This window comes from Camponotus floridanus, unplaced genomic scaffold, assembly GCF_003227725.1.
Source record: "Camponotus floridanus strain SB8 unplaced genomic scaffold, Cflo_v7.5 scaffold226, whole genome shotgun sequence".
Taxonomy (NCBI): Eukaryota; Metazoa; Arthropoda; class Insecta; order Hymenoptera; family Formicidae; genus Camponotus; species Camponotus floridanus.
The window spans coordinates 186559-210521 of record NW_020229355.1 but is presented as its reverse complement, the minus strand read 5'-3'; the positions used below and the strand labels follow the sequence as shown (position 1 = coordinate 210521).

General features: G+C 38.8%; 5 protein-coding genes across 11 annotated transcripts; 2 read left to right on the top strand and 3 right to left on the bottom strand.

Annotated features, from left to right (window-relative positions):
• Positions 1-1223: 1223 nt before the first annotated feature.
• Positions 1224-4373, top strand: LOC105252800. Its single transcript, XM_011260376.3, has 5 exons — positions 1224-1519; positions 1881-2626; positions 2743-3012; positions 3094-3601; positions 3724-4373. Exons 2-5 carry the CDS (start codon positions 1887-1889, stop codon positions 3946-3948), a joined length of 1743 nt encoding a protein of 580 aa, XP_011258678.1. The 5' UTR covers positions 1224-1519; positions 1881-1886; the 3' UTR covers positions 3949-4373.
• LOC105252801 (transforming acidic coiled-coil-containing protein 3) lies at positions 4256-12901 on the bottom strand. 4 transcript variants are annotated; one of them, XM_011260377.3, is made up of 7 exons: positions 12649-12901; positions 11948-12119; positions 6016-7657; positions 5627-5928; positions 5289-5527; positions 4815-5126; positions 4256-4717 (listed from the first exon to the last, which is right to left on the bottom strand). In XM_011260377.3, exons 2-7 carry the CDS (start codon positions 12059-12061, stop codon positions 4522-4524), a joined length of 2805 nt encoding a protein of 934 aa, XP_011258679.2. In that variant the 5' UTR covers positions 12062-12119; positions 12649-12901; the 3' UTR covers positions 4256-4521. The 4 variants fall into 4 exon arrangements, with proteins under 4 accessions (XP_011258679.2, XP_011258681.2, XP_011258682.2 ...); XM_011260379.3 differs by lacking the exons at positions 11948-12119; positions 12649-12901 and adding an exon at positions 8754-9140; XM_011260380.3 differs by lacking the exons at positions 11948-12119; positions 12649-12901 and adding an exon at positions 8037-8113.
• A 483-nt stretch (positions 12902-13384) lies between these two features.
• Positions 13385-17179, bottom strand: LOC105252802 (G1/S-specific cyclin-E1). The gene is made up of 3 exons (XM_011260381.3): positions 16102-17179; positions 15006-15621; positions 13385-14865 (listed from the first exon to the last, which is right to left on the bottom strand). The coding sequence occupies exons 1-3, from the start codon at positions 16113-16115 to the stop codon at positions 14119-14121; spliced, it is 1377 nt and encodes a 458-aa protein (XP_011258683.1). The 5' UTR covers positions 16116-17179; the 3' UTR covers positions 13385-14118.
• A 1779-nt stretch (positions 17180-18958) lies between these two features.
• LOC105252803 (protein limb expression 1 homolog) lies at positions 18959-21182 on the top strand. Of its 3 annotated transcripts, none has more exons than XM_011260384.3 (4): positions 18959-19431; positions 19656-19838; positions 19986-20332; positions 20453-21182. In XM_011260384.3, exons 2-4 carry the CDS (start codon positions 19682-19684, stop codon positions 20855-20857), a joined length of 909 nt encoding a protein of 302 aa, XP_011258686.1. In that variant the 5' UTR covers positions 18959-19431; positions 19656-19681; the 3' UTR covers positions 20858-21182. The 3 variants fall into 3 exon arrangements, with proteins under 3 accessions (XP_011258686.1, XP_011258687.1, XP_011258684.1); XM_011260385.3 differs by having other exon boundaries at positions 18961-19268; positions 19986-20314; XM_011260382.3 differs by having other exon boundaries at positions 18965-19268.
• Positions 21183-21628: 446 nt separating this feature from the next.
• On the bottom strand, positions 21629-23478 carry LOC105252805 (ATP-dependent Clp protease proteolytic subunit). 2 transcript variants are annotated; one of them, XM_011260387.3, is made up of 4 exons: positions 22986-23478; positions 22761-22895; positions 22401-22686; positions 21629-22188 (listed from the first exon to the last, which is right to left on the bottom strand). In XM_011260387.3, exons 1-4 carry the CDS (start codon positions 23019-23021, stop codon positions 22046-22048), a joined length of 600 nt encoding a protein of 199 aa, XP_011258689.1. In that variant the 5' UTR covers positions 23022-23478; the 3' UTR covers positions 21629-22045. The 2 variants fall into 2 exon arrangements, with proteins under 2 accessions (XP_011258689.1, XP_011258688.1); XM_011260386.3 differs by having other exon boundaries at positions 22296-22686; positions 22986-23475.
• Positions 23479-23963: the final 485 nt, after the last annotated feature.

The window sequence follows — 23963 nt, the reverse complement described above, 5'->3', positions numbered from 1 at the left end:
TGATAAACGATATAACATTTTTTTATTATGATGAGAAATCTTTATTAAAGATCATAATTGCAAATAAAAATGGAAATAACTTCACGAAGTATATTAATCGTTTAATAAATAATTAATCCGTGTGCGTGTACGTGTACGTGTACGTGTACGTGTACGTGTGTGTGTGTGTGTGTGTGTGTGTGTGTGTGTGTGTGTGTGTGACTTTAAAGATATACTTATATATAAATACACTTGTATATAACTTTAAAAATATATATTTCCGTTATGTTAATTATCCGATTTTTATTCGATCGTTTTATTGCGCGTTCTGAATCAAATTATATTTAGATCAAATCAGAGAGAATATTTATTTATTATATTAGAATTCTAAATGTGTGTGTGTGTGTGTATACATATATATTAGGATAGAAACGAAATAGAAATAGAAGAATAATCATTGCTCGTAAAGATTGCAACAAAGTAATAATTTATAATTTTGATTCCTATCGTATAATCGAGTATCGTATTTCGAGAGCAATCAACTATTTATTAATAATAAAATTGTATATAACTTACAAATATATTCCACTTATTCCAGACGTTAATATCGCGACAACGACGAATAAACTTTTCAAAAAAGTTCAATTCAACTATTTCATATATGAGACAGTTCTACCAATCACTGATACAAAAAACTCGTCAATTGATCAGTTGGTGAAACTGTTTCAGTCCTGAGTATTTTCTTAAAAGAGCTGTTGGCGCACATACATGTGTGTATTATGTTTACGCGCGTCACGCGTTCGAAAGAACCTTGACATTCTCGCGGGTAAAGTCACTAGATTAACAAAGTACCGCAATTTTGATCTCAATAAGATAAGACGGAGCAAAAATATGACGTCCGATAGTGCAGATAGTGCACACTTTGTGTAGCTATCTATACTAAGTGTAATTTTTCTAATCTTAATCCTGGTTTGTCCTGTGTCCTGTTGTGTGTGAGGTGAAACTCCTTCTGTTGCGCAGAAAAAGAAGAAAATATCAAAAATGTCAGGTTGTTGCGTGGAGAAATGCAACAATCGCAGCCTATATCTATTTTATCGGACGCCATTTTTGCTCCAGCTTATCTTATTGAGATCAAAATTGCGGTACTTTGTTAATCTAGTGACTTTACCTCCTCAGATCCTGTCCTCGCTCAGTCCATCGCCCCAGTTATTTTTTTCTTCCTTCACGATTGGCGACATTGCTCGATGGAGTCGTCGCATCGTCATCGTATGACGTATATATGCGTGTGTATGTACACGGTCTGGTCACATCTGTCAATCGCATCGTTGATCGTTACAGGACAGCGTACAGGTATGGTGTAATACTGTAACGGCATGGTTCTCGTGAGACTCTCGCGGAGATTCGAAAGATATATGAATTTGCTCCACGGCCAATGCGTGATAAACTGCCGTTTATGTTGTACGAAAGTGACAAGAAGAGAGTACAAAGGAGAAGAAAAAACGTGATTCCTTGACTTTTCTAAGACTGTCATAAATACCAGGTAACTATAAAAGCGCAGTAGCGCACACTCTTTACATACGTATATCTCGAACGTTGCAGTTTCATAGTTTTTTCACCATCAATCATGCGTGCGTTAGATGCACATGTTCGAATTCTCGCGAACTGAAGATGCATGTGCGTTTTTTAAATACCTTCATAGACGAAGATAGATTTTATCCGTAAAATCTGATGAAATTGAATTTCTGAAATAGATTACATTACGATAATAAATATAATGTCGTCAGTGATGCAACATTCGGGGATTTTATTTTTTTTTCTAATTTCCGATATATCTCTGATTATATATTGTATGAGTCATTAAATTTATTACAATCTTCAACAATATGGTTTTCTTTTCACAGAGCTCCATGGACTGTTGCATCGCCAATCAATATGATTGTTTACAAGTTACAGAGACATTGCCAAATATCTCTAGTCCAGAGATGTTTGATAGCGATACCGAAAGAAAGGTGGATAATAAAATTGTTAATACATTACTCGATAGTAGTACATTAGCGGCAGTTAGCCCTCAAAAATCTTCTCAAGTAGAATTAGTTGCAAAATCGGATAATAATTTGCTAACGAGAATTAATAAGTTTTTGAGAGGCGTGCCACCTCCGCCAAGACATACGATATGTCAGAACGATTGTTTTGATTTCTTACAAAATATTTATGAAAATCGCCATTTGTTCTGGATTGGATATCCATTATCGAGTGAAAATTTGAAGGCTGTAGAAAGCACAAAATCCCAAAAGCAGATAATTGCAGGGAGAGAAGGTAGAAATATTCCTCAATGTGCAAGGGATACTTCGAGAAGCTTGACAAATGCCTTTGACACTTGCACTTCACCGATTAATGATGCAGAAAGTACACAATTGGATGCAAATAATATTAATAATATTTGTGGCAGTGATAGTAATTATATTATTCCTATGGAAACAAAGAATCCAATTAATATGATTAAAGAAACGGTAAGAGTTCCACCGATCCTGGATAATTCAAATTTACCTCCAAATGAGCGATCCCTTCTTTATCATACAATTGATGAAAAGGAGGCTATGACTTTAAAGTGGTCTCAGGCATATTCTCACAAGTTTTATGGCATACAGTAAGTTGTGTGTGTTTAATTTATGATAAAGTATCTACCCTGATATATATATATATATATATATATATATATATATCCCTAAGTTTATCTATCTCTATTGTTTTTTTTAATTTTAGTTATAATAGAAGCAAAAGTGTAGAAGAATTCGAAAATTTAACAGTTAAATTGTGCGAGAGGTATATAGGAGCTGAAACACAATCAACCTGCAATATATGGTTTTCCAAAAAAGCACCAGGAAGTGCAAGAAAGCGAAGTTTGTTAGTAAAGCGCGGTCAGAGTCCAGAGAAAAGATTGACACATTTAGCCAGGAGACGTAAAACCTTTTGTAGCGCCAACTTGCAAGGATTAGGACGTACTAATAAAAAGCAGTTAATGGTACAAATAAAGTATGTATCTCGTTTATCATATAAAAGAGAAAATAATTAAGTTTGGAAAAAATAAATAAAAAATTTTTGCGTGAAATATAGGAAACCTACTCATAAGAAAGGAAAAAGTCCAAGAGGTAAGAGTCCACGGGGCAAAAGTCCAAGAGGTAAAAGTCCGAGAAGCTCGGCAAAAAAGAAGGCAGTTCGGAGACTAATGTTGGATGGACCGAGTCCATACAAAGCCAAGCTAGAGACTTCGAGACGTGCGCTATTTCAAAGTCCATCGTCGGATCATGCCGGTCCTAGTAAATTAAATACAATTAACTCAGATTCTCAAAGAATCAAACGTGTTTTATTCTTGACACCAAGAAAGGACGAATCCGAGAATCTGAAACAAGCATCATTGAGAGAAGAAAGCAGGAAAAGAAAATGTGAGGAAGAATTGCAAGGGCCACGATTAAAATGGGCAAAAAGCTTATCTTTCGATTGCATGCATGAATTAAAAACTTCGAAAGTTACATGGGATAGACATTCGTCGAGCGACATTTTTTTGAAAAATGACACGTCTTTCAATCAAGAAAGGAATGAACTCAGTGATTCGCATAGAAAGGTATATCATCTCATTTTAATATTTTGTGCGTATATATGTGCACGCGTACTTTAATGAAATAATTTTTTCATCTCCGATCATATACACATGTACGCATATTATGTGTATAATTTTTTTTCCAGAAATTACTTTGGGCAGTTGCAGAGGCTTTACGATGTAAAGGCATCGGTATGAATCATCCGAAATTTAAACAGTATGCCGCGAGTTTAGCGCGTATAATAAAAAAATTCATGCCAGATCTCGAAAATAGGAATATTCCGCGAAAACCTGGTAGTACAACTGATCGCATGTTGAAATTAGCCAAGCATCATGTATTGTTTCTTATTGATACTAGACCAATGGATTGACAGTATTGTCGATACAAATTAGTCAAATACAGAAAATCACACAAGACTTTTGGATGAACAGGATAACATTATTAAGCAGTTTGCTTTTTGATAACGGGACATTATTAAAATGACCAATGTAGGTGCTTATATCCTTACCTGCACACATTGTATGTTTGTACACATTGACACTTTTATATAATTTAAATAACACGAGAAGACAAAACGCGTTATAGTAATAGTAATGTAACATTTAAGAAATGGGATTGTATGGCACTCCTCTATTTGCAGGGTGTCAAAATACTTTTTTATCTTATATATAAAAATGTTTTTTTTTAATAAGCATAGTGTTTTATTAGCTTTAAAATAGTTATCTTTCACAACTTATATAAATAATTAATAAAAGGCGCTTTCTTGTGAAGTAAAACGCAACTTACAATACTTTATCGAGTTAATACATGTATACATATGTCCGTCAGTTACCCTAAAATATGTTTGTATTTAAGACGGTGAATGATAAAAAAAAAAAAAAAAAAATTAGACTAACCGCGTCACAATTGCGACACGTGGCGCAATTAGTCTTTATTCTTATTTTCACTCCGAGTTTCCATGCCCAACCCTAGCGATAACCTCGTCTAGGATCTTCGCCAGTTCCTTGTTTTCCTTAGATTTCTGCTCTACAAGCTCAGTGAGCGAATTACTCTTAAGTTCTGCTTTCTTTATCATTGCACGCAACTTCACCGTTTCCGCCTCGTTTTGCTTTCGTATTCCGTCCAACTCCAGATTAGCTCTAAAAAAAATGTGATATTAATATATATATATTTATTAAGAGAGAGATTTGTCTATCTCATGAGACATTATGTATTGATAATGTGTCGATCGCATACTTTTCCAGTTGAGTCATTGCATGTTCCTTCAATTGATCGTATCGTGTCTCCAGTGTTTTTATAGTATCTACATTTTCCTGAATACTTTCTTTTAATACAGCTTCGTTATTTTTGTACACCGATACAACTCCTTTGAGTCTTTCATATTTTTGATGTACATCATTAAAAGCCGCCTCCGTATTGGTTAAATGGTGATTTGCAGCTTGCAACTCTTCTTGCAACTTTGCCTTTTCTTGCTCAAAGTTTGTACGATCCCTCTCCCGCTCTGTGAGTAATCTACTAATCGATTTCTCATATTCCTCCACAACAACCCTAAAAAATGATTATTTTCATATTTCATTCATTATTTATATAAGTTCATTCATATATATATATATATATATATATATATATATATATATATATATAAAGTTTTATTTATTTATTTACATACATAAAAAGCATTTATATGTTGATGTGGAATAAATTACTTACGTCATTTGGGTTTTGGTTTTTATTTCTTGTGCTATTTGTGTCTGCATTTTATTAATTTTTTCTTGAAGAGCTGCCTTTTGCCTTTCCAATTCTATTTCGTGTTCTTTGTTTTCTTTCTTCTGTTTCTCTAATTCCTCTTCTAATTGTAGTACTGTCGTTCTTACAATTTCAAGTTCCTTACTCATGTCTATATCGGCAATGAGCGGTGCGTCTGATTTAGGCTCTTCTAGTGGTTGCTCCTGAAAGAATTTTGTTGTTTCACGACAGGTTTAAAACTTAAATATAATTCGTAGCATAATGATTAGAAATATACATGCACAAATTCAATTTTTATTTACATTTTTCTCTTGAGCTTCCTCTAATTTTTGCACCGTTCCGCTAGGAAGAGGACTATAAAAAAGCAGCCTATCTATAGCTGCTATGGCAGGATTACGTTTTGGTGTACCAACATCGAGAAGTGGAGATTCGCTTTTGCCATTTTGCTCTTCATTTATTGGCGGGACATTACCTTGAGGCAACATGCTGATATTCGATATCAATGGATCAAATTTAACATACAAAGATTCCGCTCTAAGACGATCTGTACGCTTGGAATTACTTCGTGCTAACAAGAAATCGAATGTAGAAGGATCTTGGAAAACTGCAAAACAATATCATTCAATTAATAAATCTCACAAACTTGCGAAAAAAAGTCTTAAGAGCGCCATCCACAATACTCCAAACTCACTTTCATCTGTTGCGCTAACAAATTGATCCGTCTCTTCCACAAGTTCCTGTGAGGGATTGAGCAACTCATTAGTAACTTTTTCCACTGTGGATCTAAATTCTTCGAAATCTGCTTGTTTGCTGCTCAACAATAATGCAGTGCTTTGTCGTTGAGGCTGAAATTCTTGATATTGTTCTTCATCCGATGCAAAGTTTATGTCTACTTCTTGCAATGTAAGTGTACGATCGAGATCTTCTACAATAGTCTCCTTTTCTTTAACAGAATCCTTCGAAACTGCACTGTTTACGATTTTTTCTTCTTTCTCTATAATTATAGTTTCTGATGGGTTACACTGTTTTATAACACGAGTCTCATTATATGCTTCTTTTTCAGGTGAGAAACTTTGCGTTTCACTTAATATTACGTTTGTTATTTCTAAATCTCTTTTATCGACATTCGTTTCCTTAACTTCCAATATTTTTGGTTCTATAATACTGGTTTTGTTTAATAATCGTGCACTGTTTTCTTGATTATCCGATACAACACAATTATCCGATTGTTGTAAATCTTGTTCCTTGGTAACTTTGTTTTCTTCTGACTGAACGACTGATTGTGGCTCGTTTATACTTATTTGCGATAACACGCATGATCTTTGATGAGTATCATCGGAAGGCGATAATGCCGCTAATGATATTTCTTGTGTAAGTTTTGATAAATCTTGTACATTATTCTCCTTCGATTTGCTATTCGTATCTTCTAACAATAATGGGGATATGCCGGGTAACAAAGGGTAACCTTCCGCATATTGCGTTAACGAAGATATGGACGGAACAGAAACTTCGACGGGACACAATTTTGGATTTTCTGTCTCGACGCTGCGATTGTTTTCCACTCTCTGTTCCTTATCGAATCTGATCACATTGGGAATTGAATCGTTAGACGAAATTGCGATTGTTACGTTCGATTGATTATCATTTTCATTATTCGTCGGTAATGAGTCTTTTGCAGCAATATTACTTGCAATTTCACATGTCCCGGATTTATTAGCTACATTATCACTTTCTTCTTGCGATGGAATACATTTATCGATCGATTCTTCTATCGGTGCATCTGATGCATGCTCTGGATACGGAGTCAGCAATTGCGAGTCTTGAATGAGAAGCGTGCTCTTAGTATCGGTTTGATTCAACGATACATATGTTGTCTCATGTAAATCGGCGCTCGTCTCGATTACTCGTGCCTGATTATCGGCGTTATCCGGCAGATCCTCGTTAAGGGAACAATCGCTCGCGTGAAACGGCGTCTCATCTGTGGCCGATTCGAAGGTTTGATCCCGACTGAGATCCTGGGTAGCGTCACGCTCACTTTCCAGATGGATGTCGGCGTACGCAGCGATCAAATCTTCCAGACCGGGTATGTTGGAGTTGACGTAAGACGTATCCGCGATGTCATCTGAACTTTCAAGCGTCGAATCGGGACATATGCCACTGCTGCTTTTCGTGCTGAGGGTGCTGCTAAGGCTGTGGAAACTGCTGGCCGACGAGAGACTCTCCGGAGCTGAGCAGAGGTTCTCCGTCACCGATCCTACGTCGGCAAATTCACGGGCGAAACGGACCTTGACCTCATGCTCCGCAGTCTTCGACGCGAGACTGTCGTTGCCGTTCTGAAAATCAAAATGTGCGTTAAAATGTTTCACAGTATTTTTCATTTTTGCCTCGCATCTCCCTTCTCATTTCCAAAGGATGAAGAAGTATATTCGCTGAACATGGAGCGATGGGAATTCTATGATGCACAGTGTGACTTTTTCGTCAAACAGAGAAGAAGCTTTCTTGGATCTTTCGACATATCATCGCAGAGATAACGACAGATAAGCGTGGCTGGGAGATTTCGATAGAAAACGCCTACGAAAGTGTGCGCGACGCAAAATAAATACCGTCGGTATAGATGAAGGGGATATTTTTGGATTCGCGATGGCGCGATGCAAAAGCTTATTGATGTATTCCATGTTGATCGCGGCCGAGCGTAGTCTATGAAATACTAACATTCACTGGGAACATTGCGACCACGTAACGATCAGCTGACGGTCTGGCGATTTTTCGTGAAAGAAATTGCGCAACTATCTCGCGCCTCGCTCGGGCTAATTATAAAACATATCGAGAGAGAGAGAAAGGCTCTGGCCATGGTTCGCGCCACAGTTCCGCTCGTCTCTTCAATGCGACGACGTGATTACGGAAAAACGTGGCTGCTCCACATCGAGACGCTGGAAATCACGCATATTCGTCAGTTTGCGGCTTAGAGTGCGGAGTATAACGGTATGCGGCGGTATTAAATACAGAGAAACGTGAAGACATCACGCAATTGGAAGATTACAGGAATACATCTCTGTACAAGTAAAGTCGTGACGTACTGCGAAAAGAACGTAAAATTCAATTAAATTTTTTTCAAGTTCAAGTCCAACTCTCTATTTTATCTATCCAATATTGATTGTGCGTGTTCAACTATACAACTATATAAACTAACTTGTGAAAATTAGCAGGAAGGAAGATATCTTTTTTTTTCTTTGATACACAATCAGAGATAACAATGAGCATTCTAATGGCAGAAATCATATTTGCTAGCGATTTTATCTCACGCAGTAATTAACCGAGTATCCGCGCTGTCGAGCAACATAATTCTCGCGTGATGCAACAAACAAGATATGCAAAAAGAAATAATGACGAAGCCACTTTGTTATACATGGTAACATCGCCAACTTATACCTTTGACAGAGGATTCCCCATGATCTCTCGCAAGAGGACTTCCACTTTCGGCTGTCACCAAACGCGCAGCGTAGTCCCATATTTACATGCGGGTTCGAAGAACCTCACGACGAGACGTCGTTTTCACTTCCCTTTCTGTGCTTTTACCCTTGACACAATTGTTCCCCGCCAAAGAAACGTTACCACGCGTAAATAATTTTGAAGTTGACGTAAATATTATTATTCGGGTCATTAATATTTTCGGCACTCGGCCCACGTTTCTATTTCTCGACTGCATGGCTATAAATATTTTCGCGCTATCTCCTTTATCGTAATAAATACCGAGCATAGTTCATTATCATTAACAAGAGAGACATATCTGATCGTGATAATTTACACTCGCGAGGAAATTTATTAGCGTTATATACCTTGAGGAGTGAAAAATTGGAGACTGTACATTGGGAGGGTGAGACGCACGAGGCCTATCTTTTGGAAATGAGGTCAATAAGCGATAAAAGGTACAAGACGTAGATGACAAAGTTGAGTTTAATCCGTAACGAAAAACACACGAGTTGTCTCGCGCTCCTTATTCGGCGCGCTCTTGACATCATCGAGACTGCAACGCAACCGTCATGCAATGACTCATTCTCATTTGACCGCGCCAGCGGAGGCTCCAGAACCATCTCGGGGTGTGTCTGTCTCTATCTATCTATCTATCTCTCTCTCTCTCTCTCTCTCTCATCCCTAAGACGAACAACCCTCTTTAGTTCTGTGTGAACGCGCCTCTCATAATATTTCGATATAACCGATGGTGCTCTTGAGCCGCATCAAGTGACGCAACTCAAAAGCGAAGATGTATATAATTCTTTATCATAATTATAGCGCGTCATTATGCAGGGTCGGATATTGACCTCTGTAGAGGAATAAAAACGTATCGATTGATAGAAAAAAATTATCAAATAATTATATCGTGCAAAATAATAAAAAATTATTTAACTTATTGGCAAAAGATAATTAGCTGACAGAAAATAATATATATATATATATATATATATATATATATATATATATATATATAGAATCCTCAGTTACAAAGAAAGTATGTATTTTATTAAGAGAATTCTATTCTAAGAACGTATTTGAAGAAGGCGGCAATGGCGATAAAGGCGCGAGTAATAAAATACAGAAGAAAATACATAGAAAACACAAGTTGTAGATACGAGAAAGTGGCCGATAAGATTATATGACGCGGCAAGTATCCTCCCTGATCAATTCCAGAAGACGGTGACGCTCTAACGCATCCTCATTGTCGCGTGCTCTCGTCCGGAATCTACGACACGACACGATCGACGCCTTCGTAACAAAGTCGAGAGGAAGAAGGTACTTCACGGAAGCGGACCCAAGATTAGGGCCCACGGCGGGAGGTCAACGACAAGACGCGTATCTATCCCGTCGGAATTCTAATATTAGCTCGGCGCGTTCCCTAGTCGATATTCCACAAGTCCACCTTCACGCTATCGCTATCGTCACCACCACTACTACCACCACTGTCGTCATCGGTCGGAACGAGACACACTCGGCGCACGTAGATGCATGTGCACGCGCAAGGAATCGTCGTCGTCATTATCGACATCGTCGAAAAGGTAGAGAGAGAGAGAGAGAGGAGAAAAAGGACAACGGGGTTGATCGCCTCACCTCTTTCGACGAGATAATTGGGATAATCCCCGGGAAAGTTTCACACGACGATGTCGTCGTACGACGGCCGGATCTTCGGCGAGTGCTGTGCCGCGAGTATCATCGCCTCCGCCGTGATGCCACGGTGATGCATACTAACTCTCGGCCGCCTCTCACTGCCGAGCCGTAGCGTACAGTAGCCGCGCACACGCCGTACGGACATTGTGCCGCAAAGATCGCCAACTATGGAGAAAAGTGGTGGGAACGTTAGGACTTGTCTGGTCGTATCGAGCCGCCTGAAAGTCGCGCGACCAGCGTGGCGCTATCTGGAGCGATGCGATCGCACTCGGTAACGCGGTGTCGCGGAGACGAGTGTATCGTCGAGGGTGCAGCGAGCACATTGATAGCGATTGCTGAGGGAGCTGAATTCCAGACGAAGACGCATCTCGAGAGGAACAATAGGGATGAGGCAGTTCGATGAAAGCGAGCGTATCTTTTAGATTGCCGATTTATTAAAACACCTGTAATATATATATTGAATATTAATCAATGCTACATTGATATGCGTATGTTCTTAAATGAATACATACACATGGAGATGTGAATCTTTAGATTGAAATGTCGAGAAATATATATTTTGCATGAAATTAAATTTAAGATGATTATAGATGATGATGATGATGATGATTATTATTATTATTATTATTATTATTATTATTATTATTATTATTATTATTATTATTATTATTATTATTATTATTATTATTATTATTATTATTATTATTATTTTATTATTATTATTATTATTATTATTATTATTATTATTATTATTATTATTATTATTATTATTATTATTATTATTATTATTACATCTGATATAGTACAATCAATTATACTGATAGAGACTTTACAGTTATATCTCGCTGTTAAAATTAGTTGAAAATAAATTCGAGTATATAGTAGCAGTAGTAGAGACGAAAGAGCATTTAATTCGAATTCCCAAAACTATTAATAATTATTAAATCGCGAGAAACTTGATGAGATTTGATATATAATGTGTGCAATATTTCAGCTATCCCGAAAAAAGTGCATCGTAGTCTTTTTCGTATCGTGGAAAGCATTCGAGGATTTAATATCGAAACTCGAATTTATTCGCGTTCTTTTGCTTTCAAAGAAATGCTCCCGCATGACGGGAAGCGAAGCTTATTTTTGTTTCAGGGTACTTCTCTCTCCTGGAGATACGGAGTTTATTTATAGGAATGCATTCTCCCCGGTCTGACTATCAGCCGCGAAAGTGAAAACAGAAGAGCGCGAACAAGGATGAAAGGAAGAGGCTGTCGCGTAGGTCTTCTCCGTCATGTTATATTTCCGTATTATTTAATTCCATGCAAATAAATGCACGAGAAGAGGTGTGTAATATGTAGGTGCATGTAACACGCTCTCGTCCAAGTAAATACCTCAAGTTGCATACGATAGAAAATGAAAGGACAATAGTGTCGATGACTAATGAGAGATTTTCGCTAACGGTTCATCAAGAGTACCTTTCGTCGAGCAGGATGAATCGGTGGCGAATTATGTAGCGTTGCGGTTATCTCCTTCAGAACGACCCTCGTGCCATCGCGAACAGAACCCCCGATACCTCGTGGACTCGACATCTTATCGCGTTCTTCTCGATGCTCTCCTCTATCTCGAAAATTCGTCTCGTTCAATCTCCTGGTACGAAATATCACATATTGTATTGGAAAATAAATATATAAGTATTGTACATTGAGTCAAAAGATATTTAAATAGAGAATCGTAGATAAAATATCTCCTTATCTCCTATTCGCAATAAATATGAAATAATAAGATGTAAATATGAAATAATAAAAATGTAATTATATATTTCTTTTTTCCTGACTAAAAAGACGATTTTTCTGACGTTACAAACATTATTATCCTCTAGAAAAAAATCATTCCACCGAATCAGCGAAGCTATCCCGTTTCCTTCGTCCTAAATTTATGCGAAGGAATTATTTATGGAGATTTATTAAGGCCTTTGCACGTACGTAAAAATTGTAGTCGTAACCGTAAGGTCGTAAGAAAACTGACCAATCATAGTTGATTATTCTTTTATCTCAGAAAGAATACTCGACTATGATTTGGCAGTTTTCTTACGGTTACGACTAAAATTTTTGTACGTGCAAAGGCCTTTAGGATTGACGCGAAGGTCGGGAAAAAGGAAAAGCGAGGGATTACTTACGAGGCACTCTTGCACGCACTCGAAAACGACACACACCACACACACACTCACACACATACGCACGCGCGCACCCTCCACTCGATTGTTTATCTCGAGAACAAAGGGAACGATTCGTTATTTATTATACACTCGTCGTACACTCGTTGGCTCGCTCGGACGGTGTCGCATCGACGTCGTGGAATCCGGATCAGACACGTAACCGCGCTCGCACCGGATCGGACGGACGTGCGAATTCGTCGCGCGAAGAGAGACCGCGGATCGCTTCGACTAACGGCCGCGAGCCGTTTGACAGACTTGAATGCGAACGTGGCGACCAATCAGGACGCGCCGTTGCATTTCGCGGCGCGCCACCGTGGAGCCACTCAAACGTTCCTGTTCGGTTGGTAAACGCAGGACCCTCGAATGCGCCGCGATATTCGATAATCGAATCCGGTTCAATTTGAAATCCTGCAGCCGGCCGAGCCTTTTCCCGCCTTCGCGGTCCCGCCGCTCTGCCGTCGGCTGTCGCGCCAACGCGCGATGCTAATCCTGCCAATTGCATTCTCCCCCTCGTTTCCCCGCGAGAAACGTATCGTATTATTATTTCTTGTAAGTGTAGATTTGTACAATATGGTCTTAAACGCACATTCCAAGACATCAAATGACGTTACTCTAGGAATTTGCTACAAGCAAATCGATACAATTTTCAAAAATACGAGAGTAATAATTTACAATGCTATACATTTGCGATTTTATTTATTTTATTGTCAAACTCTTCGTACAAATATGTATAAACCGCCGCGTTATTATTATTACATGCCGGGCAGCGCAAATTCACCACAAAATTTTAACGCTTACTCATTAGAGATTATTAGCCTTTTTTTTTTCTCGACGTTTTTTACACCTTTCATCTCCCATTCATCCTTCGTCATTTATTCTAATTCAATATAACTTCGTTTCAATAGATTCTCCACGATATACATAAGAGTAATAAACATAAGTTAAATCTAATCTGTTAATATAAGATGCGAAATTTCAGTGCAGTGGATACAATCACAGAAAATAGCCATGTGTATGGCTTCCATTTTAAATCTATAAATGTTTTAAAAGACATTTATAAACAAGACGAAGCCACTTTTTTCTTTTTTAATTATCTGTAATAAAATAAGTGATGCGTTAAACTGATTGTGCCATTCGGTGCACGTTTAAAAAATGTTTGATATTTTACTGAATCTTATTATACTAAAGTCCAATCGTTTGATCGCAATGATAGATATAATTAGAAGGTATCATATTATATACAATAATGTGTCGCAACGCCTAATGCTACCATTTTTTTCATAATTGCATGCGTGGCAGTGCCTTTCCTGAAATTACACTGTTGGACAAATTCCTAATAAATCTGTAATTTCTGAATGATTGACGACTGAATGTAATATGTAATAAACAATTTACCATATAGTATAGAAAATGCCTGCGGTTATTGCTTGGTTATGTATAAGGATGTAATTGTGGTGTAGGACACGATGACAGCGGGGAATTTTTTTGATTACTAGATGGTGGAGTTAAAAGACCACTCTCGTTCGGGCTTTGCCTACCAGATTCAACATTCGTGTCCGAATCGTTCGCGTAGCCGTTCAAAATTTCTCCAGTCAATCGTTGCTGGGCCTTTTCCAACATATTTAAATCGACTACATGAGTCTGTATGCGATGCGATTCGTCCACAACAATATTAGGTACTGTGGCCTTCAGTCCAGATCCAGAGTGTGATTCCACGGACGTGATTGTAGACTTTAAAAGAGACTGGGAATCCTCTTCCGCGACAGTAGTGGCGAATGCTGTGAGCCACTTGACGCAGGGAGCAAGCTGTTCCCACGAGAGCCGGGATACTCTTAATGCGCACTCCCTTCCTTGAGTATGGTAAATTGCTGCTGCGGCTATATGACTGTATGGAAACTTCAAGCAACCTTCGTCCAAAGTCGCCAAATCTAATAGTTGAGCCGCCTGAGAATATTGCAATCCGCCATATTGCGGATATATAAAAGTGTTTGGTCTGGACGAGTCACCTGATTCAATTTGCATGTAAATATTGAGCCATCCTGGGGCAGTTATCGGAGACAAATTCCATCCGAGCCCTTTTAAAATCACCAACTCCTTTCCTAAAATTTCCTCCTCCGTACAAGCTCCATCCGTAACGTACGCAAATTCCGCGATTTTGGGTGGATATATTTCTTCAACCTGTAAATATAAATTGTCTTATTAAATATAGCTATATATTTTTAGATTGCAAAAATAAAATGTTATTTATGTTATTCTCTTTCTTGAAACACATAAGCAGAAACAACAAATGCGCAAAGGAAAGAAATTTACAAATTTACCTTAGACGCGATAAAAAGACAAGTTATCCCGATGAGTTGCAATTGATTTTTGGGTAAATCACGATGAATAGACAGATATCTATCTATATAGTCCATAGCGAGATAATAAGTTTCTCTATGTAGTTTGTACACCTCGCAAACTTCAATCAGCCAATCCAATAAGATTGCTCTCATCCTTGGTTGCAATGTCGGGTGTCTTTGGAACATTTCCGGATCTCTCTGAATTAAAGTTTTCTCATCCCCGAGGCACATAAGAGACCATACTTGACTGCCATCGGCCCATGGAAGAGAAGTCGGTAATGGACTAGGTCTAATAGACGTGCTATTAGAAGCCGACGGGGTTAAAAAGCAAGTCGCGGTTCTTAATTCCGACCATGTAGTTGGCTCCTGCTGTTCTTTCAACGGAGCGGTCTGATGTTGAGGGGTGCACGCAGTATCTACCGAATGTGCACCATGACAAGACTCTGCGTACGAGACGTGAGACAATGCTGGTACCTTAGCAGGTGGATATATATTTTCCGAATCCTCCGAGAGCTCTGTTGTACGTCTCTTACGTTTTAAACACTGTAGCTTGCCTGTTTGCAAGTAAGTTTGCAACAGCTTCTTTTCCTGCAAACTAAATATATGGAAAAAAATTCATCATCCATTTTCTACAATTTGTCCCAATGCTTTGTTTAGCTCTAACAAAGCAAACAAAATAAATCAAAACAAGGATATCTCCTGCTAATGAACATATACAAAAATTCAATACAAAAATTCAATAGTCGTCGGAAATGGTCTTTTTCCGAGGGCTAACGAAACGTGTCGTTAGCCCTCGCAGATTTTACACGGTACATGAAATTATCGGAGAAATTAAAAAGATGCTAAATTATTGCATTATCGAAGGTAAAAGCCCGTCGAGGTTTCGGAGAAGAGGATGTCCAAAGGACAAAGGTTATAGGAGTAGAGTTTGGGCGGGAATGGAAAGAAAATATTTTTAATCGGGCAATCGAAGCGCGCCGAGTCGATTTCAATCTGCGTTAAATGAGTCCGAGCCTACGAAAGAGAGATACATCTTATAATTTTTAACGCCACAAACGGAACGTCGATCACTCACCTGGTCTGTGGCATCTTGTCGCGCGATTATCGGACCCGTACGAGAAATATCCGCCGTCGGAATAATTTCTTCTCGAGTGCACGTGACAGCGGGGACTCTCGAATGAGATGTACGTCGGATTTCCTCGATCCGGATGCGACGATTTCCCAGGGAAAACGACGAAAAACGGAGGCGCGCGCGAAGCCTACGCGGATCCGATCGCCATAATGCACGTTCCCTCGCGCGGTCTTCGATTCGATGTACCGTCCCACGATTTTCATTCGGCGACGATCTCGACGATCGGGAAATTTATTCGTCTCCCTTACGGGCTATTCCGCGACGTGCGCGAGCCGCGAATCAACGATATTCCGAGGAAAATTGAGGACGTGGATCTCGAAGCGCGGGAGTACAGCGCGCGAAACGACGACCAACCCCTGCATGTCCCGTAACGCCCTCTATATGCCACATAACCTCAAAGGGAGGGCAGATTTTTCGAGATTTCCGCGGCGCACAATTTCACACAATAACGCTGTCCTCGCGCGATACCTCGACTCCGGACGACCTCCCTCTTTTGCGCGTCGGCTCCGATCCCTCCGAGGCGGTCCGACCGTGCGACTCCGCGGTCGGCGTCTCACCGCGTCCGACCAGACTCTCTCGCGAGAGTCCGGACGAAATTAGCCCCCTGGAGCACGTGAAGCGACGTCGAGCGGCTCTCGATGGTGACGTCGGGACGAGACGCATCTGGCTCAAACGGTCGCGCGCGGTAAACGGAAGGTGCGAAAACCCGCCGAAGTGTCACGCAGCTGCGCGCGTCACGCACATCGGTGGGTCTCTTCTCTCGGTCCGCGTTGCCGTTGTTTCTCCTCCTCGACCGCTGCTTTCACCGCTGGAGATCCGCGCGAGGACGATGCGGCGAGCGCGGCGCGTAAACCGGGAGTCGGGAAACTTGACGGCGAACGCGGGCAAAGACGCAATTTCGCGTCCAACTGGCGAGCTTGCGATGCGAATTGGCGTTTCGCGGGAACGCCGAAGCCGAAGTGGCGAGCGCCCGTGGCCGCGCCGATATACTCGCCGCCTATTGGCCGACTGGGCGCGCGGCGCAGTGCACAGCTGGCGCTCAGCTGATCCGTCGTACACACACACACACACACGCACACGCGCACACACACACACACACACACACACAGAGGCGCGAGCCTATGCACGCGCTACGTTGCAGTGGCAACGACCACGCGGGAAACGTACGCGCGTTGCCGTTTCGCGGTCTTTTCTCTACTTTCGTTTCACGGGGGCAAGGAACAGCGCACCTCTTGCCACGTATTATCCATCCGTTGCATCGTCGTTGCGTTGTATACCCGTCTCTACGCGATTCGAACGAGCGGATTCCGGGGAGAAATCTGTTTCTCTCCTTCATCAAAGCTCCCATCGCCCTTCTTTTCTCATATAAAAAAAAATTGTTCTCTCTAACGAATCTATTACGTATGCATAATGAATGATATGCAATGATGCGATGATTTTGTGCCGCGAATTAAAAACGTCGCGAATGTAATAATGGGATGTTGTACTTTAATTTAAAAACAATAACAAAATGTGCGAGGAATTAATTGTCATTTTGTTCCAATGTTACCACCATATTTTCCATGTGCCCTCACATCTCTTGTGTAAAAAACATTGATGTTTTTTTAATAATTTCCAATTTACGAATGATTATGTAAATAAAGGAGCATACATTCATTCATATATTATAGTTTGGTGAAAGAAAAAGAATGAATCTTTTAAATAAGCAGAAAAATACAAAATGTTTTTTTCTCTTGTAAATGTCAAAATGTATATGTTTGCTTTGCAAAAAAGCAAAGCTTCTCTTATCATATTTTGTGTCAAGTCGAGAAATACGTCGACGCGAATAGTATTCTCTGTTGAGAAACGACGAGATATTTTAATAAATATATCGTGCTACCATAACAGCACTGTTTTACCTACGGATGCATTTTCAAAGAGTTTCAAAAGTCACCGCGATACGTCGCGTCTGTCGTCATATCTTCTCTTAAAAATCTACCAATCATCTAGATTGCAAATTATTCAAGTTGCTCCGATAATGTCTGACATGTATGTAAATATATATACCAAAGTTTTAAATTAGCATGCATGCGATTCATACACGCAAAAAATAAAACAGCAAAGCTCGGAGGATAAAATTGACACGATTTTTCGCTGCGATTTTTATTTTCCCCATAATTTCTGATTTCTTCTTAGCAAGTAATTGACACTTTGTCATTGTTTAACACATTGTTCAAAAACGACGATTGAAACATTTTATGACATGTCATATCTTTCCGATTCTGACTGATATACAGTCATTTTATAGCTTTTATTTATACATGACACGCGATGAAATAATTCCCTGCGAATGTTTTCAATAAAAGATATCATACTCGAAGAGATCTCGCATAGTCACAATCAAAAAGAAGCTCGACGAAATGTAATAAAATTTCTCATTATTATATTATTATTATTATTTATTCGATATCGCGCGTGGCAGGAGAGCACCTATTAGAGTAGAGAAACGAGGCGATTAAAATGTGTCATCGCATTGTAATACTCGTTTACGAATAATGAGCTAACCAATTAATTTCCTTTACTCTTATTATTAATCATCGATATTTTATACCACCTTCTCTTCTCCGGAATAAACGAGTCGCTCGCACCCTGATCGCATTGGACGCACGACGCACGGGCACGGGCACGGGCGTCGCGTCGAACGGTGCGACCCTGGTGCCCGTTAGTAAAAAGGAAAAGAAAAACGCGGACACGGCCGGACAAGGCCGCACCCTTAGGTGGACAGAGAGCGAGCGGCGACGCGGGGCGCCCGCGCGCGACAACCGGCCCTGGTTTTCTGGAAATCGTCAGCGGTCCGGGGCCATTAAACGCGTTATATGTGTCTTGCAATTTGATCCCGCGGCGCTCGGCGCGGTGCCCCGATCGGAGAGTAATTTACGCGAATTCCTGGGCATCCGGGTCCGTGCGCGCGGCCGGGATCGGGCCTCCTGGGTTCCTTCGAGCGCCCGATGCGACCGCCGTCCCCTTCATTTCCTTCGTTGTCGCGGCATCATCCGACACTCGTCGCGACAATACGCGTACGTCGACGAGAAAGACTAGATATTCCCAGCATTGTTTCGCCGAGTTCCTCGGTGAGTATTCGCGACGCGTCGCGTCTGACACGGCACGGCGATATTCGATACTGATTGCGAGTTTGAGCGTCAACAGTGTGACAGTGCGAATTGCGCTCGTCGCGTAAAGGACTCGTAATATTTCTAGAATCTTTTTTCGCAACTTTCGTTTCCAACTTTCCAGGTAAACTCCAACAATGTCCGTCTTCTCATTTGTCATTTCAACTCTGGAAATAATTCCCACACTTTTCTCGGAGATATATATCTTATATTTTTATAACACTTGACGCACGCACTATACTTGTATTTTGTATCCTGTTTATGAAAAATTGTATTATAGTACGAGAAAAAATATTGCGTGCGAAAATATAATTTAGAGATTACTTAGAAGGAACATTGTGCTTTCAGAGTAAATGAGTGCAAGTTTTTGAGTGATGCAGGGCATGATGCCAGTTAAAACAAAATCTCGCGTTCCTGAAAATATGGGGGTCACAGGTGGACTGGTAGATGCTCGTGCCAAGCAAGTTTTAAGAGAAGCTGTAGATACAGTTGTGAACAGCTTTGCAAAACACAGTCAAGGTTATGGCAGAGGTACACTTAAATATCTTATTTTAATTTTATCATAGTTGTAAAAGAGATTTCTCTATCTTATATATAATGTGTGTACACACACACACACACACACACACGTATACTATTTTATATAGCTGTCTATATTAATTTTTTTTTTGGATACAGTAAATGTTGTGGAAGCATTACAGGAATTTTGGCAAATGAAACAAGCTAGAGGCGCAGAATTGAGAAACGGCGCATTAGTCATTTATGAATCCGTCCCTGGTGCTAATCCACCTTATATTTGTTATGTAACGCTTCCTGGAGGATCTTGTTTTGGGAGCTTTCAAAATTGTCCTACAAAGGCAGAAGCGCGCCGATCGGCTGCAAAAATTGCACTGATGAATTCTGTATTTAATGAACATCCATCGAGAAAAATCACCGATGATTTTATCGAGAAAGCTGTCGCGGAAGCAAGGGCCAGTTTTGCGAAACCTTCGGCAACGCCAAATGGAGTCAGTAGCCAAGTACAAGTAAATGAAATAATAAAATTATTTATTGTAATTAAATTATACTAAAGATGATTGTATATGTATATATATGTGTATATATATATATATATATATATATTTTTTTTTTTTTTTTTCTTTCAGGGAAGTGGCGACGAGAAAGAAGATCCAAATACAGGTATAGGTGCGTTTCGTTTTATGTTGGAGTGTAATCGTGGAAGAACAATGTTGGAATTCCAAGAACTAATGACAGTCTTTCAATTGCTTCATTGGAATGGCTCTTTAAAAGCTATGAGAGAGAGGCAATGCAGTAGACAGGAAGTAGTCGCGCATTATAGTCATCGGGCGTTAGACGACGATATGCGTAGCCAAATGGCATTAGATTGGGTGGCTAGAGAACACGAGAGTGGTGGCGGAGTCGTGGCAATGGAATTGGCTTTAGCCGAACGTGAACTTGAAACTGCGCGGTTAGCGGGACGAGAACTTAGATTTCCGAAAGAAAAGAAAGACATACTGATGCTCGCACACGCACAAGTATGTCCGCAATGAGTTCTCTATTACGAATGTCATTAAAATGAATGACGCACAAGACTGGCCTTTCGCGAGGGATGATAATAGTTTTGACAAAAATAGTTTTCTTTTTTTCTTTCTTCGAGATATTTTCTACAGTCGATTTTTATTTGAGAGCAATTTTACTTTTAATAATTCTTTTTAAGGCACTAACGCACTTTGTATTGCACAAATTATTCCTTCTTTTTTATAATATATATCTCATTGTAGAGCTTTTTCTTATATAAAGCATTCCTGGTGATAATAGATCTTAAATGGGATATTTTGATATCTAAGATTATTAAGTATATATATTCAAATATATATATACTACACACACACACACAACACACACACACACACACATATTATTATTAAAAGTTATAAAGATATATCGCGTTATAAAACACTCGCATTTATTACATATTAAATTTATCTATATGTATATATATTTTTTAGGATGCAAGGTTTTGTCTTCCATGATCTGTTTATTATTTTATACAAATTTTGTTTTCTTAATTGTTGTCAGAGTATGATCAAATAAGATCACATAGGTATTTGAAATTTTTGAAAAAGTTAATAAATACGTAAATTAAAATATTTTAATAAATATGTAAAAATGTGTGCACCCGCGCGTGCATGTGATATTCACAATAACAAATTATAGAGAATTTTAAGATAATAATTATACAAACACAGGGTATATATATGAAAACGATATATTTACTGATTTTTACCGATCTATAAAAATATTAAAATAAATCTGTAAACTTTAAGTAATTCGCAATTATATATTAAGCTATAAAACTTCAATAGAAGCAAACTTTTAACATATCATATTATATTTTAAGGTGAATAGGTTTTTTCATACGTTGCAAGTTATAAACACTTGCTTTTTAGCAACATACATGCTTGTCTTTAATTATGAAGATATATCGCAAAGAAAGAATATAGGCAGTCACATTATCTCTGCAATGATATTCTCCTCTCTCTCTCTCTGTTATAAATTAGTATATACCAAAATTTGAAAAAGGGTAAATATATCCCTTGCACAAGCACAGTTGAATAGAATATAGTTTATAATTGTTTTATAAATAGTTTATATTAAATATTGATAAATACATTTTTTTAATGCATTTGTTACAACAATGAAACCAAATTTGTATACCTGTGTCCTATTCAATGATATTAAGGCTTTGTCGTTGCACTTATTGTATTCTCTATTGTTTCTGCAGATTCTTCTTGCATAGGATGGGCCAACACTTTGTCTATTATTCCAAATTCCTTAGCTTCTGTCGGACTCATAAAGTTATCTCTCTCCATACCCTTTTCTGCACAAGAACATTTATTAATTATTTTGTTAGATACAAAAATACTTTACTAAATTGACAAAAAAATCTAGTACAAAATATATATATATATATATATATATATATACCTATTTTTTCTAAATCTTGTCCAGTATGTTTTACATATAATTCATTGATTTGTTTTTTCAATTTGATAATTTCCAAAGCTTGGATTTGAATATCTGTAGCTTGACCTTGTACTCCTCCCGACGGTTGATGCGTCATGATTCTAGCATTTGGTAAAGAATGACGCATGCCTTTAGTTCCAGCAGCTAAAAGTAGACTAGCCATAGAACATGCTTGACCCACGCACCACGTAGAGACAGGTGGAAGGACATATTGCATAGTATCGTATATTCCTAGCCCTGCCGTTACACTACCACCAGGTGAGTTGATATACAAATGAATCGGATTTTTACTGCTTTCCGATTGCAAGAAAAGAAGTTGAGCAACTACCGCGGAAGATACATCATCCGTAATCTATAAGAGGATACTGAATGGATTGTTTCAAGATTATAAATTAATATCTGACAAAAAGAAATTATTTATCATACCGGACCCATGAGACAAATAATTCTCTCCTTTAAAAGGCGTGAGTAAATGTCATACGCGCGTTCACCACGTCCACTTTGTTCCACTACGATAGGTACAAAGTTTAAATTTCTGCTGCTCATTTTCTGTCCACAAGCCTGTCAATTTAATGTCAATTTACAAAAATAATCAATTGTAAATATCAGTTTTCGTCGAAAATTTCTTCAATGCAAACAAGATATACTCACAACAATTTGTAATAAACTGTTTACTCTTCGCAACATCTTCGTAAATGCGAACTTTTCGCGAAGAAAATTCACAGAATATACGATAGTAAATTGGTAGTATCTCTAAAGGCAAACACTTTCTCTCTTTTACCGTTAAAAACATATAAAGATGTCAAGCATAACCTAACCTAGTTTACATTCCAGCATTCGCCAAAGTATTAAAAACGAATTTTACGTAGATTCGTAGAAAGCAGCGCACGAGTGTCGGTAAAAAAAATTCTTATCCACCAACTTGTTTTTTATTATTAGATACTCGTTTTTATTACTTATTTCTTCGTACAGATTGTACACTTTCAAAGTATGTACAAGCAGTTTTTGACGTAGAATATATTTTTTTTTTCAATAATTTCCTAACTTTGACAATTTTCTAAAACGTCTAATCCCGCGCTTTTTTCGCATTCGTAAGACCAAGAAAAAAAATTAGAGAAACGTCTATTCTCTCCTTATAGCTGCACTCTTTTGGCACTAAAATTACTGTCATACGTTTTTCGCGCATCTAATTCATGATTGGAGTAGCTTTTAAGCTGGGTCTACAATAGGTAATTTAAGCCTCAAGCCTTAAGAAATTGACCAATCACAGTCCGGCTTTGGAGACCCTTCAAGCCGGATCTACATTAGTCGTATTATAACGTCGTAGTTGTAGGCAAATTGACCAATCATGGTTGATTATTTTTGAAATAATTTGCCTACGATTTAGGACTTGCGACGTTAGCCCGGGTCCACAATAGGTAATTTAAGCCCTAAGCCTTAAGAAATTGACCAATCACAGTCAAGTATGAAGAGAATATCTGACTGTGATTGGTCAATTTCTTAAGGCTTAGGGCTTAAATTACCTATTGTAGACCCGGGCTTACGATACGACCAATGTAGATTCGGCTTCGATAAGAGACTCATTTTTGATTGGTCCGCCATTTTTAGGCAATTCCCGCTTATATTCAA

Coding starts and splice junctions, on each gene's coding strand:
- LOC105252802 (XM_011260381.3), bottom strand. Junction 14,866..15,005: donor GTCTTTTTATCGCGTCTAAG/GTAAATTTGTAA, acceptor TTATATTTACAG/GTTGAAGAAATATATCCACC.
- LOC105252800 (XM_011260376.3), top strand. CDS start 1,887: ATGGACTGTTGCATCGCCAATCAATATGATTGTTTACAAGTTACAGAG. Junction 3,013..3,093: donor CAGTTAATGGTACAAATAAA/GTATGTATCTCG, acceptor CGTGAAATATAG/GAAACCTACTCATAAGAAAG. Junction 3,602..3,723: donor TCAGTGATTCGCATAGAAAG/GTATATCATCTC, acceptor TTTTTTTTCCAG/AAATTACTTTGGGCAGTTGC.
- LOC105252801 (XM_011260377.3), bottom strand. CDS start 12,061: ATGTCGAGTCCACGAGGTATCGGGGGTTCTGTTCGCGATGGCACGAGG. Junction 5,929..6,015: donor TGTTAGCGCAACAGATGAAA/GTGAGTTTGGAG, acceptor ATTGTTTTGCAG/TTTTCCAAGATCCTTCTACA. Junction 5,127..5,288: donor AAAACCAAAACCCAAATGAC/GTAAGTAATTTA, acceptor ATCATTTTTTAG/GGTTGTTGTGGAGGAATATG.
- LOC105252803 (XM_011260384.3), top strand. CDS start 19,682: ATGCAGGGCATGATGCCAGTTAAAACAAAATCTCGCGTTCCTGAAAAT. Junction 19,839..19,985: donor CAGTCAAGGTTATGGCAGAG/GTACACTTAAAT, acceptor TTTTGGATACAG/TAAATGTTGTGGAAGCATTA. Junction 20,333..20,452: donor GAGTCAGTAGCCAAGTACAA/GTAAATGAAATA, acceptor TTTTTCTTTCAG/GGAAGTGGCGACGAGAAAGA.
- LOC105252805 (XM_011260386.3), bottom strand. CDS start 23,021: ATGTTGCGAAGAGTAAACAGTTTATTACAAATTGTT. Junction 22,896..22,985: donor ACAGTTTATTACAAATTGTT/GTGAGTATATCT, acceptor TTAAATTGACAG/GCTTGTGGACAGAAAATGAG. Junction 22,189..22,295: donor ACAAGATTTAGAAAAAATAG/GTATATATATAT, acceptor GTTCTTGTGCAG/AAAAGGGTATGGAGAGAGAT.